At 35.1% G+C, this 19,418-nt stretch overlaps 1 protein-coding gene across 2 annotated transcripts; it reads right to left on the reverse strand.

Annotated features, from left to right (window-relative positions):
- Nucleotides 1-7,011: 7,011 nt before the first annotated feature.
- LOC127076845 (inositol-tetrakisphosphate 1-kinase 3) lies at nt 7,012-11,890 on the reverse strand. Of its 2 annotated transcripts, XM_051018634.1 has the most exons (10): nt 11,438-11,890; nt 10,734-10,815; nt 10,538-10,570; nt 8,940-9,060; nt 8,560-8,652; nt 8,200-8,319; nt 7,924-8,100; nt 7,714-7,769; nt 7,542-7,626; nt 7,012-7,398 (listed from the first exon to the last, which is right to left on the reverse strand). In XM_051018634.1, the coding sequence occupies exons 1-10, from the start codon at nt 11,557-11,559 to the stop codon at nt 7,307-7,309; spliced, it is 981 nt and encodes a 326-aa protein (XP_050874591.1). In that variant the 5' UTR covers nt 11,560-11,890; the 3' UTR covers nt 7,012-7,306. The 2 variants fall into 2 exon arrangements, with proteins under 2 accessions (XP_050874591.1, XP_050874592.1); XM_051018635.1 differs by lacking the exon at nt 10,538-10,570.
- Nucleotides 11,891-19,418: the final 7,528 nt, after the last annotated feature.

Raw genomic sequence — 19,418 nt, forward strand, 5'->3', positions numbered from 1 at the left:
CTTCTTTCTTCTTAACCAACAACACTGGTGCACCCCACGGTGACACACTCGGACGAATAAATTTCTTATCCAACAGATCTTCCAATTGACTCTTCAATTCAGCTAACTCAACAGCAGACATACGGTACGGAGCCATCGATATTGGTCTAGTACCAGGTACCAAATCAATCGAGAACTCAACTTCACGTTCTGGTGGCAATTCATTCACTTCTTCCGGAAACACCTCAGGAAAATCACACACTACAGCTAGATCGCCAATCACCAGTTTATCTTTAGCTTCCAAAGTCGCTAACAGCATAAACAACTCTGCCCCATCTGCCACTTCCTCATTCACCTGCCTGGCTGATAGAAACAAACTCTTTCCTTCTTCAATCTCAGGAAATATCACAGTCTTATCAAAACAGTTGATAGAAACTCGGTTGAACACCAACCAGTTCATACCCAGAATAACGTCAATCTGCACTAATGGAAGACACACAAGATCTATCCCAAAGGCTCTACCAAAAATACTCAAGGGGCAACTTAAACAAACAGAAGTAGTAGTCACTGAACCCTTCGCAGGAGTATCAATCACCATACTACCACGCATCTCAGATATCTCTAACTTAAGTTTCACAGCACAATCCAAAGATATAAAAGAATGAGTCGCACCTGTGTCAATAATAGCTACAAGAGGAAAGCCATTAATATAACACGTACCTCGGATCAAACGATCATCTGCAGAAGTCTCAGAACCCGATAAAGCAAAAACCTTGCCTCCTGACTGATTCTCTTTCTTTGGCTTTGGACACTGTGGACTGATATGACCCAACTCTCCACAGTTGAAACAAGTCACAGTCTTCAACCGGCACTCTGCAGCCAAATGACCACCTTTTCCACACTTGAAACACTTCATCTCAGCACTGGTACACTCATGAACACGATGTCCAGCCCGACCACATCGGTAACACTTAACAGGAGCACTAGAGTCTCCCCCGCTAGGCCTTTTCATTCCACTCTGCCTCTGAAAACCTTTGCCAGCTGTATACGGTTTTCCACGATCAATCTGATTCTTGCCTTTCCTATCAACCCTCTGCTGATAGCTCTCAGCTCTGGCCTTGGAATCCTGTTCAAAAATCCTGCAACAGTCAACCAGATCAGAAAACACTCTAATCCTCTGATATCCAATCGCTTGCTTGATCTCGGGACGCAACCCGTTCTCAAACTTCACACACTTGGAAAATTCCCCAGCAGCCTCAGCATAGGGAGTGTAATACTTCGACAGCTCTGTGAACTTGGCAGCATACTCCGTAACGGACCTGTTACCCTGCTTCAATTCCAAGAACTCAATTTCTTTCTTTCCTCTGACATCCTCGGGAAAGTACTTCCTCAGAAATCTCTCTCTGAACACAGCCCAAGAAATCTCAGCATCTCCAGCAGTTTCCAACTCAGTGCGGGTAGCAACCCACCAATCGTCAGCTTCTTCTGACAGCATATGCGTACCGAACCTGACCTTCTGATTATCAGCACACTCAGTTACTCTGAAGATTCTCTCAATCTCCTTCAACCACTTCTGAGCACCATCTGGATCGTATGCTCCCTTGAACATTGGAGGATTGTTCTTTTGGAACTCACTCAACTGACGAGCAGCTCCCATTCCCACCACATTCGGATTTCCTCCAAGTACTCCAGCTAGCATACCCAGAGCCTCAGCAATCGCAGCATCATCTCTACCTCTTCCAGCCATCTCTATTCTGAAAACCCAACAAGCTAAAATAGTAAGTACTGATAGGGTTACACAACACCTATCCCGTACAGGGGAAACAGAATAACTACGACTCGACACGACCGACTATGCTCTGATACCACTAATGTAACACCCTTCTAAAATACCCCAAATTATTTAAATAAAAAAAATAATAACATATTAATCAGAGTAATTATGCCCCGAAGGGTGTCACACAAACATCACACACTAATCATCAAAGTGTCCTGTCATGCTCATTTATCCAATTCAAAATATAAAGTATCTGCATAATACGCAGCGGATAGAAATCAATTCAATTATTCCAAACATGTAACATATTACATGCAAAATGATTCACAACCAATCAATAAAATATTCAAACATCCCATCCCGATGTTACATCTACCAGAGCATGACCCACTAGGAGACTACACTAGACTCCAACATTATCTTCTACTCGACTCACTGCTCGTTACCTGAAAAATAGTTGTAAGGGTGAGTTCCTCAATCAATATAACAAGCATTATACAACAACATGTAATGTTAAGTAAATAACGCATCAAATCACCCTAACCAGACTACCCACTCCATAACAGCAGTATCAACGCAACCTCATACTCAACAATAACAAATAGCATAGGTAAAATCTCAAAACATGCTCAACACCAACAACACAACACAACGATTTACTCACTAATTCCTCACAATGGGAATTAGCTACAGCCCCACAGGCTATGCCATGCATTCATTATGTAATGAGACTCCATGAAATGCGGTACCGACTCTTCTTGAACATATAGTCCAAGCTCACCGATCCCTCTGGATACGGCTACTGAGCTCACTAGTCCCACTCATTGAGATCTAATGACTCACTCACTAATTCCTCACCATGGGAATTAGCTACAGCCCCAAAGGCTAGACTATGCACACTACTCATCTAGTATGCCAACATCAGCAACAATTCCACAAGAATTCACTCACTAATTCCTCACCATGGGAATTAGCTACAGCCCCACAGGCTAATCATGCATGCTAATTACCTAGCAATACAACAACAACAACAACTCAAAATAGACATATGCTCACACTCTAAGCCACAAACAGTCTATTCACAAATGCATACATAACTGATACATTCACAGCATCCTGCATATCAACACCTATCCTCAACATATTGTCAATACATTTATCACAAAAGCATATCACAACATGCCATAAAATCAAACACAGTATTAGCACACTCTACTAATACCTATACTACTCAAAACAACGGGAAATGATCCCTATTACATCATACCTCAGCTAAGTCTCACTACTCAGCCTAACCAGTCAAAAACTGCACAACAACAGCACAGGAAATCACAATCCTGCCCATACGCGTATTGCCTAAATCCTGACCAAGCCATACGCGTATTGCCCAATTCCATACGCGTATGCTACGCGTATCACTTCCCCATACGCGTACCACCAGAGACCATTTTACGTTCAAAATTTCATCTTCCTCATCCATACGCGTATTGCCTAGCGCCATACGCGTACCAGCCATCCCATACGCGTATTGCCTAGTGCCATACGCGTATGACCAGAAACCAGGTTTCCAGATCTGCTGTGGTTTTTCCTGCTACGAGTTCTATTCGATCTCACCTTCCACAGTCCAAATTTACACAGAAATCACTCATATCATCTAACCCGAATCATTCCCTATTCGATTTCACAACTCCTGACATTATCACATGCAATTTCCTACGAATTTCTTTCGGTTATCACCCAATTTCGTTCATCAATTATTTCCACAAATTCATCATAATCATCCAATTCAAAGGTAAATTAAAGGTCTATCACTACCCATGACATATTATCATACAATACCCGTTAATCAACGATAAACCCCCCTTACCTGAGTTAATCCGGCAAATTCTGCAGCTTCAAGCTTTTCCTCCCTTCAATCCCTTGTTCTCTGGTTCTCTTTTTGCCCTTTTCCACGATCTGTCTCTTTTTCCTTTTCACGTGAAAACAATAACCTTTTTACTAAATGGGACCTTTTTACTGATTTCCACTTTATTCCAATAATAAAAATAATAATCCAATAATAATAATCCCAATAATTATTATTCCAAAATAATAATATTATTAATCCAAACTTCTAATTATTCAATTAAATTAATAAATAAAATATTAATTTAAATTAAATAATTAGCTTATTTTAATTGGGGTGTTACAGTTTTCCTCGCCTTTGATGTAGCATTCCTCCCTATCAACTACTTCGGCTAGCGAGAGCGCCGACTTTTGGGCGAGGGACTCATTGAAGTGTCTCACCTTAATACCTTTCTGGAACGTTCCCACAAACATCTCTTGGTTTGGAGGGAATACTTTTATCATGGCTTCGTTGAAGCGGACACGATAATCCCTCAGCGACTTTGACGGACCCTAGAAGATGTTGTTCAAGCTGGTGATTGACATCTTCCTGTGGAGACTGGTGGTGAACACACTTTCTCACCAATTCCTGATAGTTGTTAATAGAGGCTCGGGGGAGACCCATGTACCATCGAAGAGCGACCTCACTAAAAGTACCTGACAACAACTTACACTTTAGAGAGTTTGGTGTTCTTATGATAGCCATTTGGGTGTTGGTTGAGGCAACGTGTTCGTAGGGGTCGCTGTGTCCATCAAACTTGGATAAGGATGGAGTTTTTAAACCTTTAGGAACAGGGGGGCCCAATATTTCGTCTGAGAGAAGCTATGGATCTAGAAGTTTTGTCTCTTCATGTTGGCCTCCTGTTGGCGTTGCCTGATGTTTTGAACGTCATCCTCCGACGTTCGGTTGTGGCTTTGTGATTCGTCCATGGCGACCTCCTCGCGTGTACCGTTGGTATCCTCAGGAGTAAGGGGTGAAGCTCTTATGTTCACTGTAATTGTTAATAGCTAGGTGTTGGAGATTATGGTACAACAGTGAAGGTGATATTTGTTAAAACGAGGTGTATCCCAAGTTAGTTTTATCAGGCTCCACAATGGGCGCAATTGTACTGTCCAAAAAAGTACATGTGTGTGTGTGTTCCTTCTGCAATGGCATGAAGACTCAAAGGCTCTAGTAGGTATATTATACGAACGGGATGAGGCTAGCTCACAGTGGCGAGTAGCCCTACCTGCTGGCGACCAACGCTACTAGGTTCCATGAAGGCGGTTAAGTTATTGGTGTTAAGGTTACCATGAGCGAAGTGCTCTCTGAGTAATATTTGATGGTATTGAATGAATAATGACTTGATCTTTTTCCCATCGAGGGGTAATCTATTTATAGGGATTCTCCAATGTTGGGGTTTATGACGTCGAGGACGTGGTCTCGCCTGTTTCCCCCTTTTTATGAAGGTTGTTGTCCGACTATATCTCACGAGTCAACAAAGACTTTTTCTTACTTAATTTCTATGTTGAATGGGCCGCATGGCCGGCTCCACTAGACTGCGTCCGGGAGACTCATTTATTAGGCAACGGACACCCTGATATAGGACTTTGCCTAACAAAACACTACAACTTCTTTCTAGGTCTAGGTCTTGATAAGCTTTCTGTTAGGGCCAGAAAATGTGTTTTCTAGGGTATTCTAAACCATCCTATATCTTCTAGGATCATTAAATGTGATTTCACCCATCCTATACCAACATCGTCCATGTGTTGCTAATGGAGAATTGGAAGGCGTTAAAACAGCATTGGAATCATGTCATCCACCAATCGATGGCCCTATTAGAAAATCTTAACTTTCCCATTGCTCTTAGAAAAATTACTCGGTCTACTCGCAATCTCCATCCTATTTATAACTTTCTAAGTTATCGTCGTCTCTCTCCTTATTATTCTTTTGTATCATCTATATATTCTATTACTTCCTCTTTTTCTTTTTAAGTGTCATTTTTTAACTTTTTACACATACCAATAAAACTAATCATTATTGTTACTTTTTAAACAATCATTCTCTTTTTTCCTATTTTACCCTTAACTTTTTATTAATTTATTTGACTTTTTTCTCTCTTTGTAATAATTAATTAGGGGTACTTTTGACAAAAGAACAATCAATGTTACTTTGAATTTTGGAATGACACTTAAAAAAGAATAATTTTTTTTCTAAAAAATGACACTTAAAAAGGAACAGAGGGAATACCATTTCTAAAAAAAATTTGAGACATTTAATCATCCGCGACAAACTATGATTACTGAAATGCATGCTTTATGGCATAATGGTACTTGGGAATTATCTTCTCCCTCCAGGAAATAAACTATTGGATGTTTGGGTATTTTTTAATAAAGTTTGGGTGAGATTGGTTATCACAAAGCCTGATTTATATCAAAAGATTATTCTCAAACTTATGGACTTGATAGTGTTAATATTTTATCTCTATGCCTAAATTAGTGTCTCTTCGATTATTTATTGTCATAGATGTCATCCGTCACTGGCCATCATATCAGTTGAATATTAAAATTGTATTTCTCCATGAAAAGTTTCAATAGGGGATTTGTATGGATATATGGAACAACCACTGTGATAAGTTTGAATGATATATGGAACAACCACCTGAATCTGTAACTCAGGGGTAGTATGACTTGGTTTGCAAACTATGACACTCTCTATGGACAAACAATCCTCACGAACATGGTTTGAAAAATTCATCTCAACTGATCCAGACCATTCAGTTTTATATTTCCATGTCTCTCAGAATAAATGTGTTTATTTGATAGTTTATATAGATGATATAGTCATCACTAAAAATGATCAAGAAAAACTTTCTCATCTAAAGGAACATTTATTACATTTTTCAAACCAAGGACTCGTCTTCTATTGCCATGTCTCGGAATAAATGTGTATATGATATAGTCATCACTGAAAATGATCAAGAAAAAGTTTCCCATCTAAGGAACATTTATTCAGACATTTTTCAAACCAAGGATACATGAGGTTTATTTTCTTAAAGTTGCTCAGTCAATGAATGAGATTATCATTTCACAAGAAAACTATGTATTATATATACTCAAATATGCTAGTATGTTAGACTGTAAACCAGTTAATAATCCAATGAATCCAACCAAATCAAACAGAAATTGCTACTCATCTACCTTACAATTGCAAGGCCGAATATTTCGTTTGCAGTCGGAGTGATAAGTCAATTCATGCAATCTTTCTCGTAAGGATCATTGAGACGCAGCAATTCAAATTCGGAGGTACATTAAAAGAAACCTGAGACAAGAAGGGCTTTATGAAGACAATCTTGTTTCCAATTGCTTTAGAGTATAATAGATTGAACAGATGAAAGAATTAACAACCACATAATTATTTTGCAGCAATGAAAGTTCTCCACTAATGTTGATAAACATACAACTTACAAGTTGCAACAAAGGCTTTATGATCAGTGAGTGAGTGAGTAGGTGAGAAAGGGAGAGAACAGAAAGCTTTGAGAACCCATTTAACACATTTTAATGAGGCTTCAGTGACATTACAAACAAAATAAACAAGTTGAAATTAGAATGTTACTGGTTATCAAGAAACCACTGCCTAGCCAAGGATAGCATGTTGAATGGATCAATCTATACACACCCCTTAGTTTAAGTATCATCCTTCTTCTTACATTTGTTCTGCCCAAGGCTAAGTAGGAAATTGATAAATATGTGCTCATACTCTGGCATTTTTCCATACCCTGCAAAGTTAGTTTGGCGCAGAAGTTTAGCGACATGTGCAATTCCCGGAAATGAAAAAAAGGAACTGTTGAGTTGCTTAAGAAAACATAAACTTTAACACATTATAAAACCAATTACATAAATGGAAATAAGTTGCACTTGCCAGGAAAGTAATTGATATCAATGACATAAAACACGTCCTTTGTCCCGTGTTCTCGTATCATATCAATGTTGAACAAGCGGAGTCCCTAGGTGCGATGCAGTTTAGCTTTAGTAAAATGTCTGACTTTATATGAGGAGTGATTATGAGAAAGTAAAATAACAACGGTGCATACCAGTCTGCGACGTAGGTCCCTTGCAAGCCTCTCCAATAAGGGTCTTGGTGGATGTTCTGCAACAACAGTTTCACAGTTGGCAGAAGAGACTACTTGTTAGATACAACTTATTTTGCTAATATATGATTGTGTAATTAATTACTTATTAAAAAAAGTAGTATTCATTTTCCTCTGGGTATTTTTAGAGGGGGAAGAGAATATGAGTTTCACCTGCAATATTTGGATCCAAATCAGCATCATCTGCAGAAGCTGCTGCACATGAAACTCTTGGAAATCGGAATAAACCATCGACATCCAATAGCTCATTTTTACTAACATTGGGTAGAGAGAAACGCCTCACAACCTTTATAGCTTCCCCAACAATATAAATCTTAAAAAGAAGACCACCTGCAATACCCACACCACCCTCAAATGGAGAGAAAGACTTAAAAAAACAAAAGTGAACCGAACACAAAAAGATTAAGGCCTATGAGACAGTTAACAAACCATGATTAACAAACTCTTGAAGAACAAGTGGAGGTTCAAGCTTTGAAAGAGACAATTCATCATAAGCAAGACACAATTCGTGTGACTTTGCACTCCCATCCACAACTAATGGTTTAGCAACTGAAAATGAAAATAAGAATTTGAGAATATTTTAAGATGTGTAGACAGACACCACAAGAGAGGTGATAGCATAAAACATAGCATCATCAAAATGGATTATCTGACAGATATAAATCAGGTGCAATGAAGGATTAACTAAATGCATGCCAGTCGTACATGGCTAGAAAGACAAGTACTTATCAGATCTATTCCTCAAGTGAAGTAAGGATCTCAGATAAAATTAAATAAATAAAAATATACCTAAAGGTAACTTCATTCCAGCTTTGGTGACTTCATAGGGAATAGTAGATGGGTTTTTAGTGATAACCAACTGGTGCGGAACCCCAACCTTGCCTAAAAATCAAAAGTTGATAAATAACACAAATTGCAGTGAGTAATGAAAAAACCTAGTGTAGTGCAAATGAAAAGGCTTCAACTTGAAAAAATACTTGTATTTATATTCCAGAAATATAACAAAACCATGAGCTTTATAAGTAGCCAATATTGGACAAAATACATGATTCTAAATTTAGGCTTAGCTTAAAGATTCATGTAGAAAAGTCCAAAACTATGAGATCAAGTAAGTGTTTAACTGTTTTAGTCTAGTTTAGTAAATTGAGGGAATGTAGTAAATAGGTTACCATGGCAGTCAGATAAATTTAGCTCTGCCACATTTTGTAGCATGGATTGTCGATTGAGCAAATGTTGAATTGCATATGGAGGGTCAAGGATGGTTACTTCGGGATGTTGATGCCTGTAATCCTTCAAAAATAAATAGGCAAGTTTATCCTTAAAATCAGCCCCATCCATCCAAATACAAAATCCACACACTACTCAAACAATGACCTGCTACCGCTATATTTTCGCCTTAAAATACACAGACAGAAAATTTAACAATGACCAATTTAGAAAAGCTGTAAATTCATCATCTAACATTTTTTTTGGCATGTGAAAAGAAAATAAGGACTAATTTTTCTAAAAGTCAAATTTTTTGTTGACATGCTAACCTGAAACCTCTCACATACTTCAATACTAAACCATTGGTCAGAACTCAGAAGCTCTCATTTTTTGTTCCTTCCAGGTTGATATCATTATATCTATCAGAATGTTGGTTATTATAAGATTACCAGACACTAATGATTTGATGGCTAACAATATTGGATTATGAACGACAATTATAGGCAGCCATGTACTTTAAGAAATTTGGTGTTGACTTGACAGTTCCACTCTTTAGCTGAACAGCCTCGGCGCAACAGTTGAAGTTGCTGTCATGGGAGAAAGAGGTCACGGATACAAGAGAGATAATATTTTAGAAAATATGGAAAATATTGCATCAAAAGAGAAATCTCTCTTTTTTTCAATATTGACCAAGTTTGCCTTTGTCAATATTCAAGGCCATCCACCATATGAAGGATATAGGAATGTAAGGAGATCAAAATGAAACACCTAAACAAATAGATTGGCTTCATATCAAAGTTGTCAATCGCAGAAAATTGCGGTTTATTCACATTCTGCTATGCAGTAGTGCTATAGCACAACTGTAACTGCTACTAGTATTTTAGAACAATATCAATTTGTTTAAATTCTGCTATGATATAGTGCCGCTATTTAACAACACTGCTTTACATTTTGTCCCTGTACAAGAAATTATGTTCCCCATTCTGATATAGTGACGGAATATTTTATTAATATAAAGACGCAAAAATGCCAAGTAAGTGAAGCATGGTTAAGTATCAAAGAAAAAGCAGGTCAAAAGTTAAAATATAATTATTATTTCTCTCCCAATGAAATTAAGAATGTATCGTGTTGCGATATTTTCCTGATTTTCTTTCCTTTATGCCATGCATATGTTTCTGATTGTAAATTAGTTTTCCAAATCAGATAGTCCTAAATCAGGGAAATTCACAACAAAGTCCACCAATGCTTACTCATTATTTAGATGAATCTCAAGAATAAATCCTCACTCCTTAGAATACTTGAATTGAAAGACTAATCTCAACTATTTCATGATTCATGACAACGAGAGCATAAACTCTGCAAATTATGTGTAAGATAATAAGCTTTTAAGAATCCAAAAAATAGATTATCCGGCTATTCACCACTGTTTCAAACTTAATTCCCAGCATTGGTAGATGTCATTGATTTCATGCATTGCGGTGCATTAAAGATTCACAACAACACAATATTTTTAGTACAATCGGAAAGAGGGTGGAAGTGGAGGTATTCAGAGTTCACAAACCTCAATAATCTCACGCCACTCTTTTCCTGGCAACTGGGAATAACAAATAGAATGTCAGATAATGTGACGCAGATAGCACAAACAAAATAGTTCTTAAGAAATAAGTCCGTGAGGCACAAATGCGGCATAACCATTCATACAGGATGACTTTTAAACATCAATGGCAGTGACAAACAATGAAAGAAATCCCACAAACCTTATGCAAGATAACATCAAATGGACCTTGTTCTAACAGCGGCTTCTTTAGATCAATGGCAACAAAGGAAATCCCCTTATTCCTACGGTAAACAAGTAATCACTTAAGAATCAGTATTGAAGGTCCTAAAATAGTTCATCAACAGATAAGCAACTGTATGTTCGGTTCCATTTTTGAAGAAGTCAAAAGTGATTCTAGAGGTGTAGAATTGATTTTGACAAGTTTGGTTCCTCTAAAGTAAAATTGATTTTGTATTCAGAATTGATTCTAAATTAGATTTATAGAATAGATTTTTACACTCAAATTTACTGTTCCTTCGACTCACTTATAGATGAATTTCACATTCAACTCACTTTTAGCAACAAAAAAAAAATCATTTTTCTTCAATGGCAACCAAACACAGAAGCAAAAGGCATATATAGTGGAATATTCTGGTATAGATTAGAATGACAGAGAAAACAAAAAAACAATGTCAAAGAAATGAGATATATATATATATATTACATGAGCCAAAATAAAAAGAAGCAATGTGATAAATAAACAAATAATTAAGAAAGAAAAAACAGATTGTGAGTTCAATATACTATACTGATAGAAAAACGGACTAAAAATGTACAAAATGCAGATTTAAAAATTAATTTCAAAAAAAAAGTGTAATGAATGAATATGCATGCAGAATGATAAACAGTGCGAGAATGAAAAACCTTGCGAGGGCAATAAAGTTTGGCTTTAGAAAGCTTTTCTTCTTCTTCGACGTTAAGGCGTAACCAACCACCATTTTCTCTTCATCTTCTTCTCCGTCCGAGATTTCTCCGTTCAACTTCATGCTCACAAACCCTAGTTTTAAAAAAAAAATCTATTCAATTTTTCTGAACTATTTCTCGACGAAATCTGAAGGTAAGAGATCGATCTTTTGTGGCTCTATATAAGCTTGGTATTACGTAATGTTGAGTTGAGTGTGAATCAAAAAAGTGTGTGAGTAGCGTGAAATTTGATTATGAATTTCATTTTCATTTCGTTTAATTTCATTTAGATTTTAATTTCATGGTTGTGTATTGTGTTGTGTTGCAGAGAGTAGAAAGGAATTGAGCTGCGTGCGTTTTGTTTTTTTTTTTAATTTTGGAGGAAAGTGTGTGAGGTGAAGACACATGTTTCTGTTTATGTTTCTATTTAATAATAACAACAAACATTGTTTTGGAAACATACGCTTTCTCTATTTTACCCTTATCTTTCTTTTAATTTAATATTTTACTTTTGGCATCTTCTTAAATCAATTTGCAGGATATCTAATTTTATTCTCTCTCTACCTTATCCTCATGTTCAATTCTTTAATCAAACCATTATCTCGTCTAAGTACTTTTTTCTATATTTAAACGGCCAATTGAAATATGGTACAATTCCTCTCCATTTTAAAATCAAAGGCTTATTTTAACATTTTAAAAAAATTATAAATATATTTACAATAAAATAATTGGTATAGAACATTTAATATAGAATATTTTTACATTGATAATCAATAATATTTAAATCACAAAAATATTTTAGAACTGATGTATATAAAACGGTATAAAACTATTTATTGACGTCTAGTAAACTCTATTTAAATAATAACAATGATAATAATTTTATTATCCTTATCAATAGAATATATTTAATATTATTATAATGTAAAATATAAGATATTAAATTAAAAAGTATGTCTTTAAATAATATTTTAATATATAATTTTGTTTTAAAATCAAAGTATTATTATATCATTATCCAAAAATAGTTAATACAACCGATTCGATGGATTCAGGAAAACCACCAAGTAATCTAACCGATCACTCTATACATAAGTTGGTATAATTACGTATATTTAACCTCCTATGCAAAGTACATCTCATATCTATGTTATGTATTATAGTTTCTTTTAGTCAAGGATTTATGCATTGTTGGAAAAATATTATTTCATTTCGATCCCTCCATAATTCTTATATAGATTCTACTACAACAATTTTAGGAGTTTCCAACCTTTTTTCTTTGTTTCTTTGATTAGACATTGTTTCTCTCCATTCTAACCTATAAGGGATCTACTAATACCTAACCAAGCCAAGATCTCTTTACAAATATTGTCTGCAGATTTGCATTCAAAAAACAAATATTCAAAAGATTTTGCCGGATCAAAAAAGTTACAACTACTATCAGTTGTGATTCCCAAGTGAACTAATATGTCTTTAGTGGGAAGTTGTTCCTTAATTAAGCACCATCTAAAATACAAAGGTAGCTTTTAGTCGAGCATAGTTGATAAATAATATCTTCTTCTACTCCACATATTATTTTTCTCCTCTTAAAGCTTTGTACATAGTAGAGGTTTTATATATTCCATTTTGACCTACTTATGCCTAGTAGTTATTGTTTTCCACAACTTCTTTACTTTTCAAAATCTTCTTCAGAATCCATGAGCATTTTTTTTGTCTTTTTAGGTAATACGCATCAATTCATCGTACCCATAACTTGTTCGCCTTAACTTGTAAGTTCCATAATAGTTTACCTATTGTTGTTTGATTTCATTCCATCAATGAGGTTATATTTAGACCACCTGTTACCTTCGATTCACATATCTTCTCTCAGGTCACAAGCGTTTTTTGCTTATTTCATTTGTTCCATTCCATAAGAAACTTCTAGAGATTGTTTCTGTTTGCTTTATAACTTTTTTGTGGTAATGGGAAAACTTGAATCCAATATTTTGTGACAGCAATAAAACACTTCTTATCAGTTGGTATCTCCCTGCATAACTCAATCATTTCGATGTCCAATGTCGTATCTTGGTCCTATCTTATAAACTAGAGATCTACATTGATGCACAAATAACTTTCTACTTTATAATGATATTTCTAATTATTTAAAGGATAGTATACCAGTAGAGAAACTTGTTGTCTCTATGATGATTGCCTTTTGATTTGCTTCTTTCATCCCTCCAAATATGCCTTGCATTTCGCAGGGTGTGCCTTCAAACCAGATGCTTCAGAGAATTTATGAAATTCCAACATCATAAGATTAAAAGATATCTCATCCCCTCTTGTAAACAGAATCAAATCATCAACAAAATTAATATTAGTGATTTGTAATTTCTCGCATTTTGGCTGAAAGTTAAAATTCGGTTTCTTCTTGAGATTTTTCAAGCATCTATGCAAGTATTTCATAATTAAGACATGAGATATAGGACCCTTGTCTTAAACTCCTTCTTGCCTTCAAACTATCACTATGTTGGTCATTAATAGAATACTTATAAGATTCAGTGCTCACACAGATCATGATCGAATTAATGAATTTGACAGGAAAATTAATTTCCTTCATAATATCTTCTAAAACTGACCACTCCTTCGTATCATATATTTTTTGTATGTCCATTTGGATTGCACATCTAAAAAATATAGGTTTCCTATTGTAACCTCTCATTAGCTCATGTGTCATAATAATATCGTCTTGAATTACCTTAATAATATATTTTTTAATATATAATTGATAAAAAATAATTAATATGAAAAGTTAAAAATATCATTTATTTTAAACAATCTTTTATAAGTAATTATTCTATCTCAAAATAGAAAGAGTACAAATTTTTAAACTTTGTAATATCCCCTCGGTTTCAATTTATATAAAAAAAATATTTTTAAAATATTCTCCTATTTAATTATTTTATTTCAAAAATATGTTTGTTCAAACGTTTTTATCTAGTAAAATTAAATACAAAATTATATTTAATTTAATAATTTTATATTTATCTCATTTTCTTTATAATCAATAAAAAAAATATTTTTTCTTAAATTTATGAATCCATTTTTTTATATCTTTAAATATCGATTTATGATCCCCTTATATTTTTTGTTGATGAGATTTGTCATGTTTGGATACTTTTGGATAACATGTCAATCATTATAAGGAGTTTCTAGAATTTAAATACCGACATGACTTTGTTATAGATGTCTTATTTGATATATTTAGGCGTGTCAGAATATCTATGAAGAAAGAGACGCTTGTGAATTTCTTGACTGATTCATAGGAGATCAACACTTAGGTCAGCAAATGTTCTGATATACAGGTGATTAGAGGGAAGCATGCACGCATAGACTTGACTGGGATTTCCCCATTGGTGGAACTGATGACTAGAGATTTTACTGTAGGGTAGACAACTCTCAAAGTCACTTCAAATAAAATGGTCAAGCATGACAAAACAAGTTTCGACAATCAACATGTTTTCATACCATTTGTATTTGACACTTTTAATTTTCTAGCACACGAAATAGTTGACTTTTTACATAGAGTACAAAGATTTACGAATAACAATGTTGTGTCTTCTAAGATAATAAATATAATTTTAAAAGGATTGATTTTATCATCTAAAAACGAGTAGTGACGCAACGTCCGTTTATATAACTTTGACATATGAATTAAAAAAACTATATTTTAAATTAATATGTTTTGGTTTTTTTAATAAGTGTGGATTGATTTTTTTTATTTATAATTTGGAGTGAAGTGAGTAGTATGCTTGTATTAAAAAAAAGTGGTTTCTTGCATTGTTTGTATTGAAGTTCCACAGTAAATTACATGCACAAATAAATGCAACATAATTTCTTTTTGTTTTTATTCTTTTATTAGTAAACTTTAGAAATCTAGATTTTCCTATAAAGAAAGTTGGCTTTAATTAGTTATAAATCATTCGTGGAATTTCAGCATACATTTACCCCTCTTCTAGAGTCAAAGTTCATTTTTCTTTGGCCAAAAAGAGTGAGGAATATTTGAGAATATGCTTGGAGTCAGACAAGTAAATTCATTATTATTATCATGAATTTCTACTTACTACTAGTAACTTAGTAAGAATCAAATATGTGATGTGGAAAGTCGAAAGATTTAATTTTATAGCCTCTCATATTATTATTATTATTATTGTGTTCAAGGTCAATTCATTACAGTTGTTTCTTTTTCTACAAAACAAATATTGTTAATTGATCTTTGCAACCAATTTTGAGGTAAGAAACATTCGACCCGTGAGATTGAAGGTGCAGACAAAACGACACACTCAATCAACTACTTGTTCTTATTCTAATTCATAGTTGGACGGTCACTATTAACCAAAAATTATTGCTATCATCGTGAAAACATTTTTTCCATGTATAATAGTGCTACTTCGAAAATAAGAAACGCCAAATAAAAAATTTAAAAAGAAGAAACGATGTTCAAACTTGTTATGGTCACTCGCAGATGATAAAATGTCCAATAACAAACATTGCATGAAAAGACACTTGGAACATGTGAAATATCACATATGTCGATGACACGTGATTTTGACCTCTAGCATGAGGTGTTCGATCTCATAGAGACAGTTTTAACCGCTCACACTATATAAAACACAACATACGTCATTTTAGATATTCTCTCATTCACACACTCAAACTACTTCATCACTCATTCATCGACTTTAATGTTGGAGTGCTAACATTGTAGGTTCACTTCCGTTCTATCGTACCAGAAGCGCACACCATCTCATCAGAACATTGTTTCATCCAATCTCCGCCTAATTCTAGTTCCAGTACGGAACAGTGGCATCTTCTATGAGAATCGACATCTGGTTCCCACGAGTTTCCACGAAGAACCAATATCTCTTAACCACGAATCAAGATCACCGGTCTCTTCTCTTTTAAATCAATGATATTCTCTCTTTCAAATCATCAATCTCTTTCTCGAACATAACATCGATCAGTTCCTACTGTCATGGTAGCATCGAAATTCGTTCACTCAACCGCCACACACAACCTCATTGCAACGACCACTGCCGCAACCAACGTTATTGATTCGATGAGGAGACTTCACTTCCTCTGATGATTGAAGATGCATTGGTCTTAGTTACTCCTTCTACAGTGCCAACACTGTAAAATTAGCACCTCCAATAGTTGAACGTGGGACCTTTTCAAGTTCGTCCAACCTTTTCTACATCTTCTCCAAGGTCAAATGTCGAAGAAGCCTTCGTCGTAACCTATAATAATTTGACATAAAATGTTCCACAGTGTCTAACAACTGCAATCTAGTTTAGGCATGTAAGGGACAAACGACCTGTTGAACAATGTTTATAACCTAGTACAATAGTAGAATCCACAAATTATCCCCGAAAGGATAATTTTGTGTGTGAGACCATTTCACGTGACAAACAGATAGTCATACCATAACATTTCATCGTCAACACTACTTCACCACATATGGTAGCCTCTGGATCGCCAGGCCGGAATCTGCATCGAGGACATCATACTCTGCTCCGTGGTTCTGGAAGAAGAGGCACAAGAACACGCTACTAGATGACCTTTGTTATCATCGAATGCCATCACACCACTCCCAGAGGGAGAAGCGACATGACACTGAATCACAAGCTCGTAATCAAAAGAGAAACTCACTCTCAATAGGAGTCTTCGGTTGGATGATCCCCAAATATCTTGAAAAGCCCCCGAAGTTGGAGAGTTGTGACGTAATGCACGATCCAGACAAACATATTGAGCATATAGATAACAGATTAAATTATTATCACACTCGGGGAGCCGTTAAATGAAAGTTGTTCATGTGAACCCTTAAGGGAGCATTCATGATGTGGTCCAAGGCCCTCCCAGACATAAGCAAAAGTTTTTAGACGGGGTTATGTGACTTTTTCATCGCCCAATTCACAGTGAAAAAGAAAAAACCAACCACCATAGTTGTGCTTAGAGAAATCGAGTAGAAAAAAAAGGAAACCATGCGGGAATACATTGATCGATTCACAAAAAAATAGCATCAAAAGTAAGAGGACATGTGACACTTTGAAATTCTCAATATTCAAGAAGGGGGTGAGGTTGGAGTGCATGTTTCGTGAAATATTGGGGTTGGAATGACCAAATAGCTTAAATGACATGTTGGGTCAGGCTCAATCCTTATAAATCATGAGGAAGAACTCGTAGCTTATAATGAGATAGTGGTCGAGGAGCAGGGAACCCTAGACATAGTCGAGTGACTGAGGAAGACTCCAATTTTCTTAGGGATCAAGGGAAAAAGTTTGGAAAGAATATGAAAACATTGACTTTAAAGATGGCAAGATTAATAACCCTTATTCGTTTAAGAAGTTATCCAGGACATATAAATCAAAGTATTACAGTTTCTACAAAAAGTCATAGCCATAACACTAACGAATGCATCGACCTAAAAGATGTGATTGAGGAGCTGGTTAAGAAGGCGTAACTTACGTGGTACATACAAGAGGGAGATCGAAAAGAGGATCAAGGCAGAAATAATTACTATAGGAGGCGAGACAAATCGCCAAGGAGAAGACGATCCTCATGCTAGGGACAAGGGTTCCCAAAGAAAACTATAGAGGTTCGGCATACCATTTGGCATACTCTTTTCCCCAATAACTTCTTCTTAAGAGTCCCACAAAAATAATATCTTGATATTTTAAAGATAAGCCCACGAACCTTATTACAATATATGATAAATTTTACACAGGTTGATCCCCTAAACCAAATGTAACTTTTGATGGCTAAGCTCACAAACCAAATAAAGATTTTATCAACTAATCTCAAGAACCAAATTGGTATTTTACCTAGACAATCTTAAGAATAAAACAACTAAAATAATATAATCACACTCATGATAAAGAACACTTAAACACAAATATTTTTCACTCACACGGTATTAAGCCAACTTTAGTGAAAGAATGTATAAAAAAAAGAGAAGAGGATAGTATAAATATGAATTTATGTGTAATTTGGAATGAGGATAAGCCCTACATTTATAGGAGAAAATACAACTCAAAAAGGAAAATAATTTATGGGCTTTTTAATGCACGTAATCGATTATGTAGGCCAAATATGGAAGGTTTTGAAACTTGTTGTGATTATTTGATTAGGAGCTCTCTTAAATAATTAGGAGGTGTTACAAAAAAGATAATAGATTAACCATATTGTATTAATTGATTATCTAGTGTAAAGAACAATCCTAAAGGTTCAAATAAGCTAGTAACCAACTAGGTACGCTCATAAAACATTTTAGGTGATTTTATAAAAGGAGAGAGGCTTCAAAACATATATGTGTATGTATGTGTGTGTGTGTGTGTGTGTGTGTGTGTGTGAGAGAGAGAGAGAGAGAGAGAGAGGGAGAGAGAGAGAGAGAGAGAGAGAGAGAGAGAGAGAGAGAGAGAGAAAGAGAGAGAAATACATTAGTATCTTAGGAGATACTCTTATAATTTTACAATACAGTGATCACTCAAACACAGGACCAGACAAACTTTCACACTTTCTCTCTATCACAACCTTTAAACTTCAAGATCACTTGCTAGATTCATCATTGATTTTGCACTTCAAAGTTAATTGCCACCTATTTAGATTGGATCTTCAGACCAAATGTATTCAGGTTTATGTTAAGGGATACAGGGAAATAATATTTGTATTATGGTCAAATAAATTATTTTTTAAAAATATTTTTGCATATTTAGTTTTAATATACCCGGTCAATCCAATCTAAACCAATCCATTGTTTTTCGAATCGATTTGGTTTGGGCTTTATTAAAAATATATAAAAATCCAATCCAAACCAATCCATATTTTTTTCTTTGGTTTGGGTATGAGATTCTCTCGAAATCGAACCAACCCTCCCAACAAATACCCTTATCTTAATTTGTGTATGACT

The sequence above is a fragment of the Lathyrus oleraceus genome, chromosome 4, assembly GCF_024323335.1.
Source record: "Lathyrus oleraceus cultivar Zhongwan6 chromosome 4, CAAS_Psat_ZW6_1.0, whole genome shotgun sequence".
In the NCBI taxonomy this organism is placed as follows: Eukaryota; Viridiplantae; Streptophyta; class Magnoliopsida; order Fabales; family Fabaceae; genus Lathyrus; species Lathyrus oleraceus.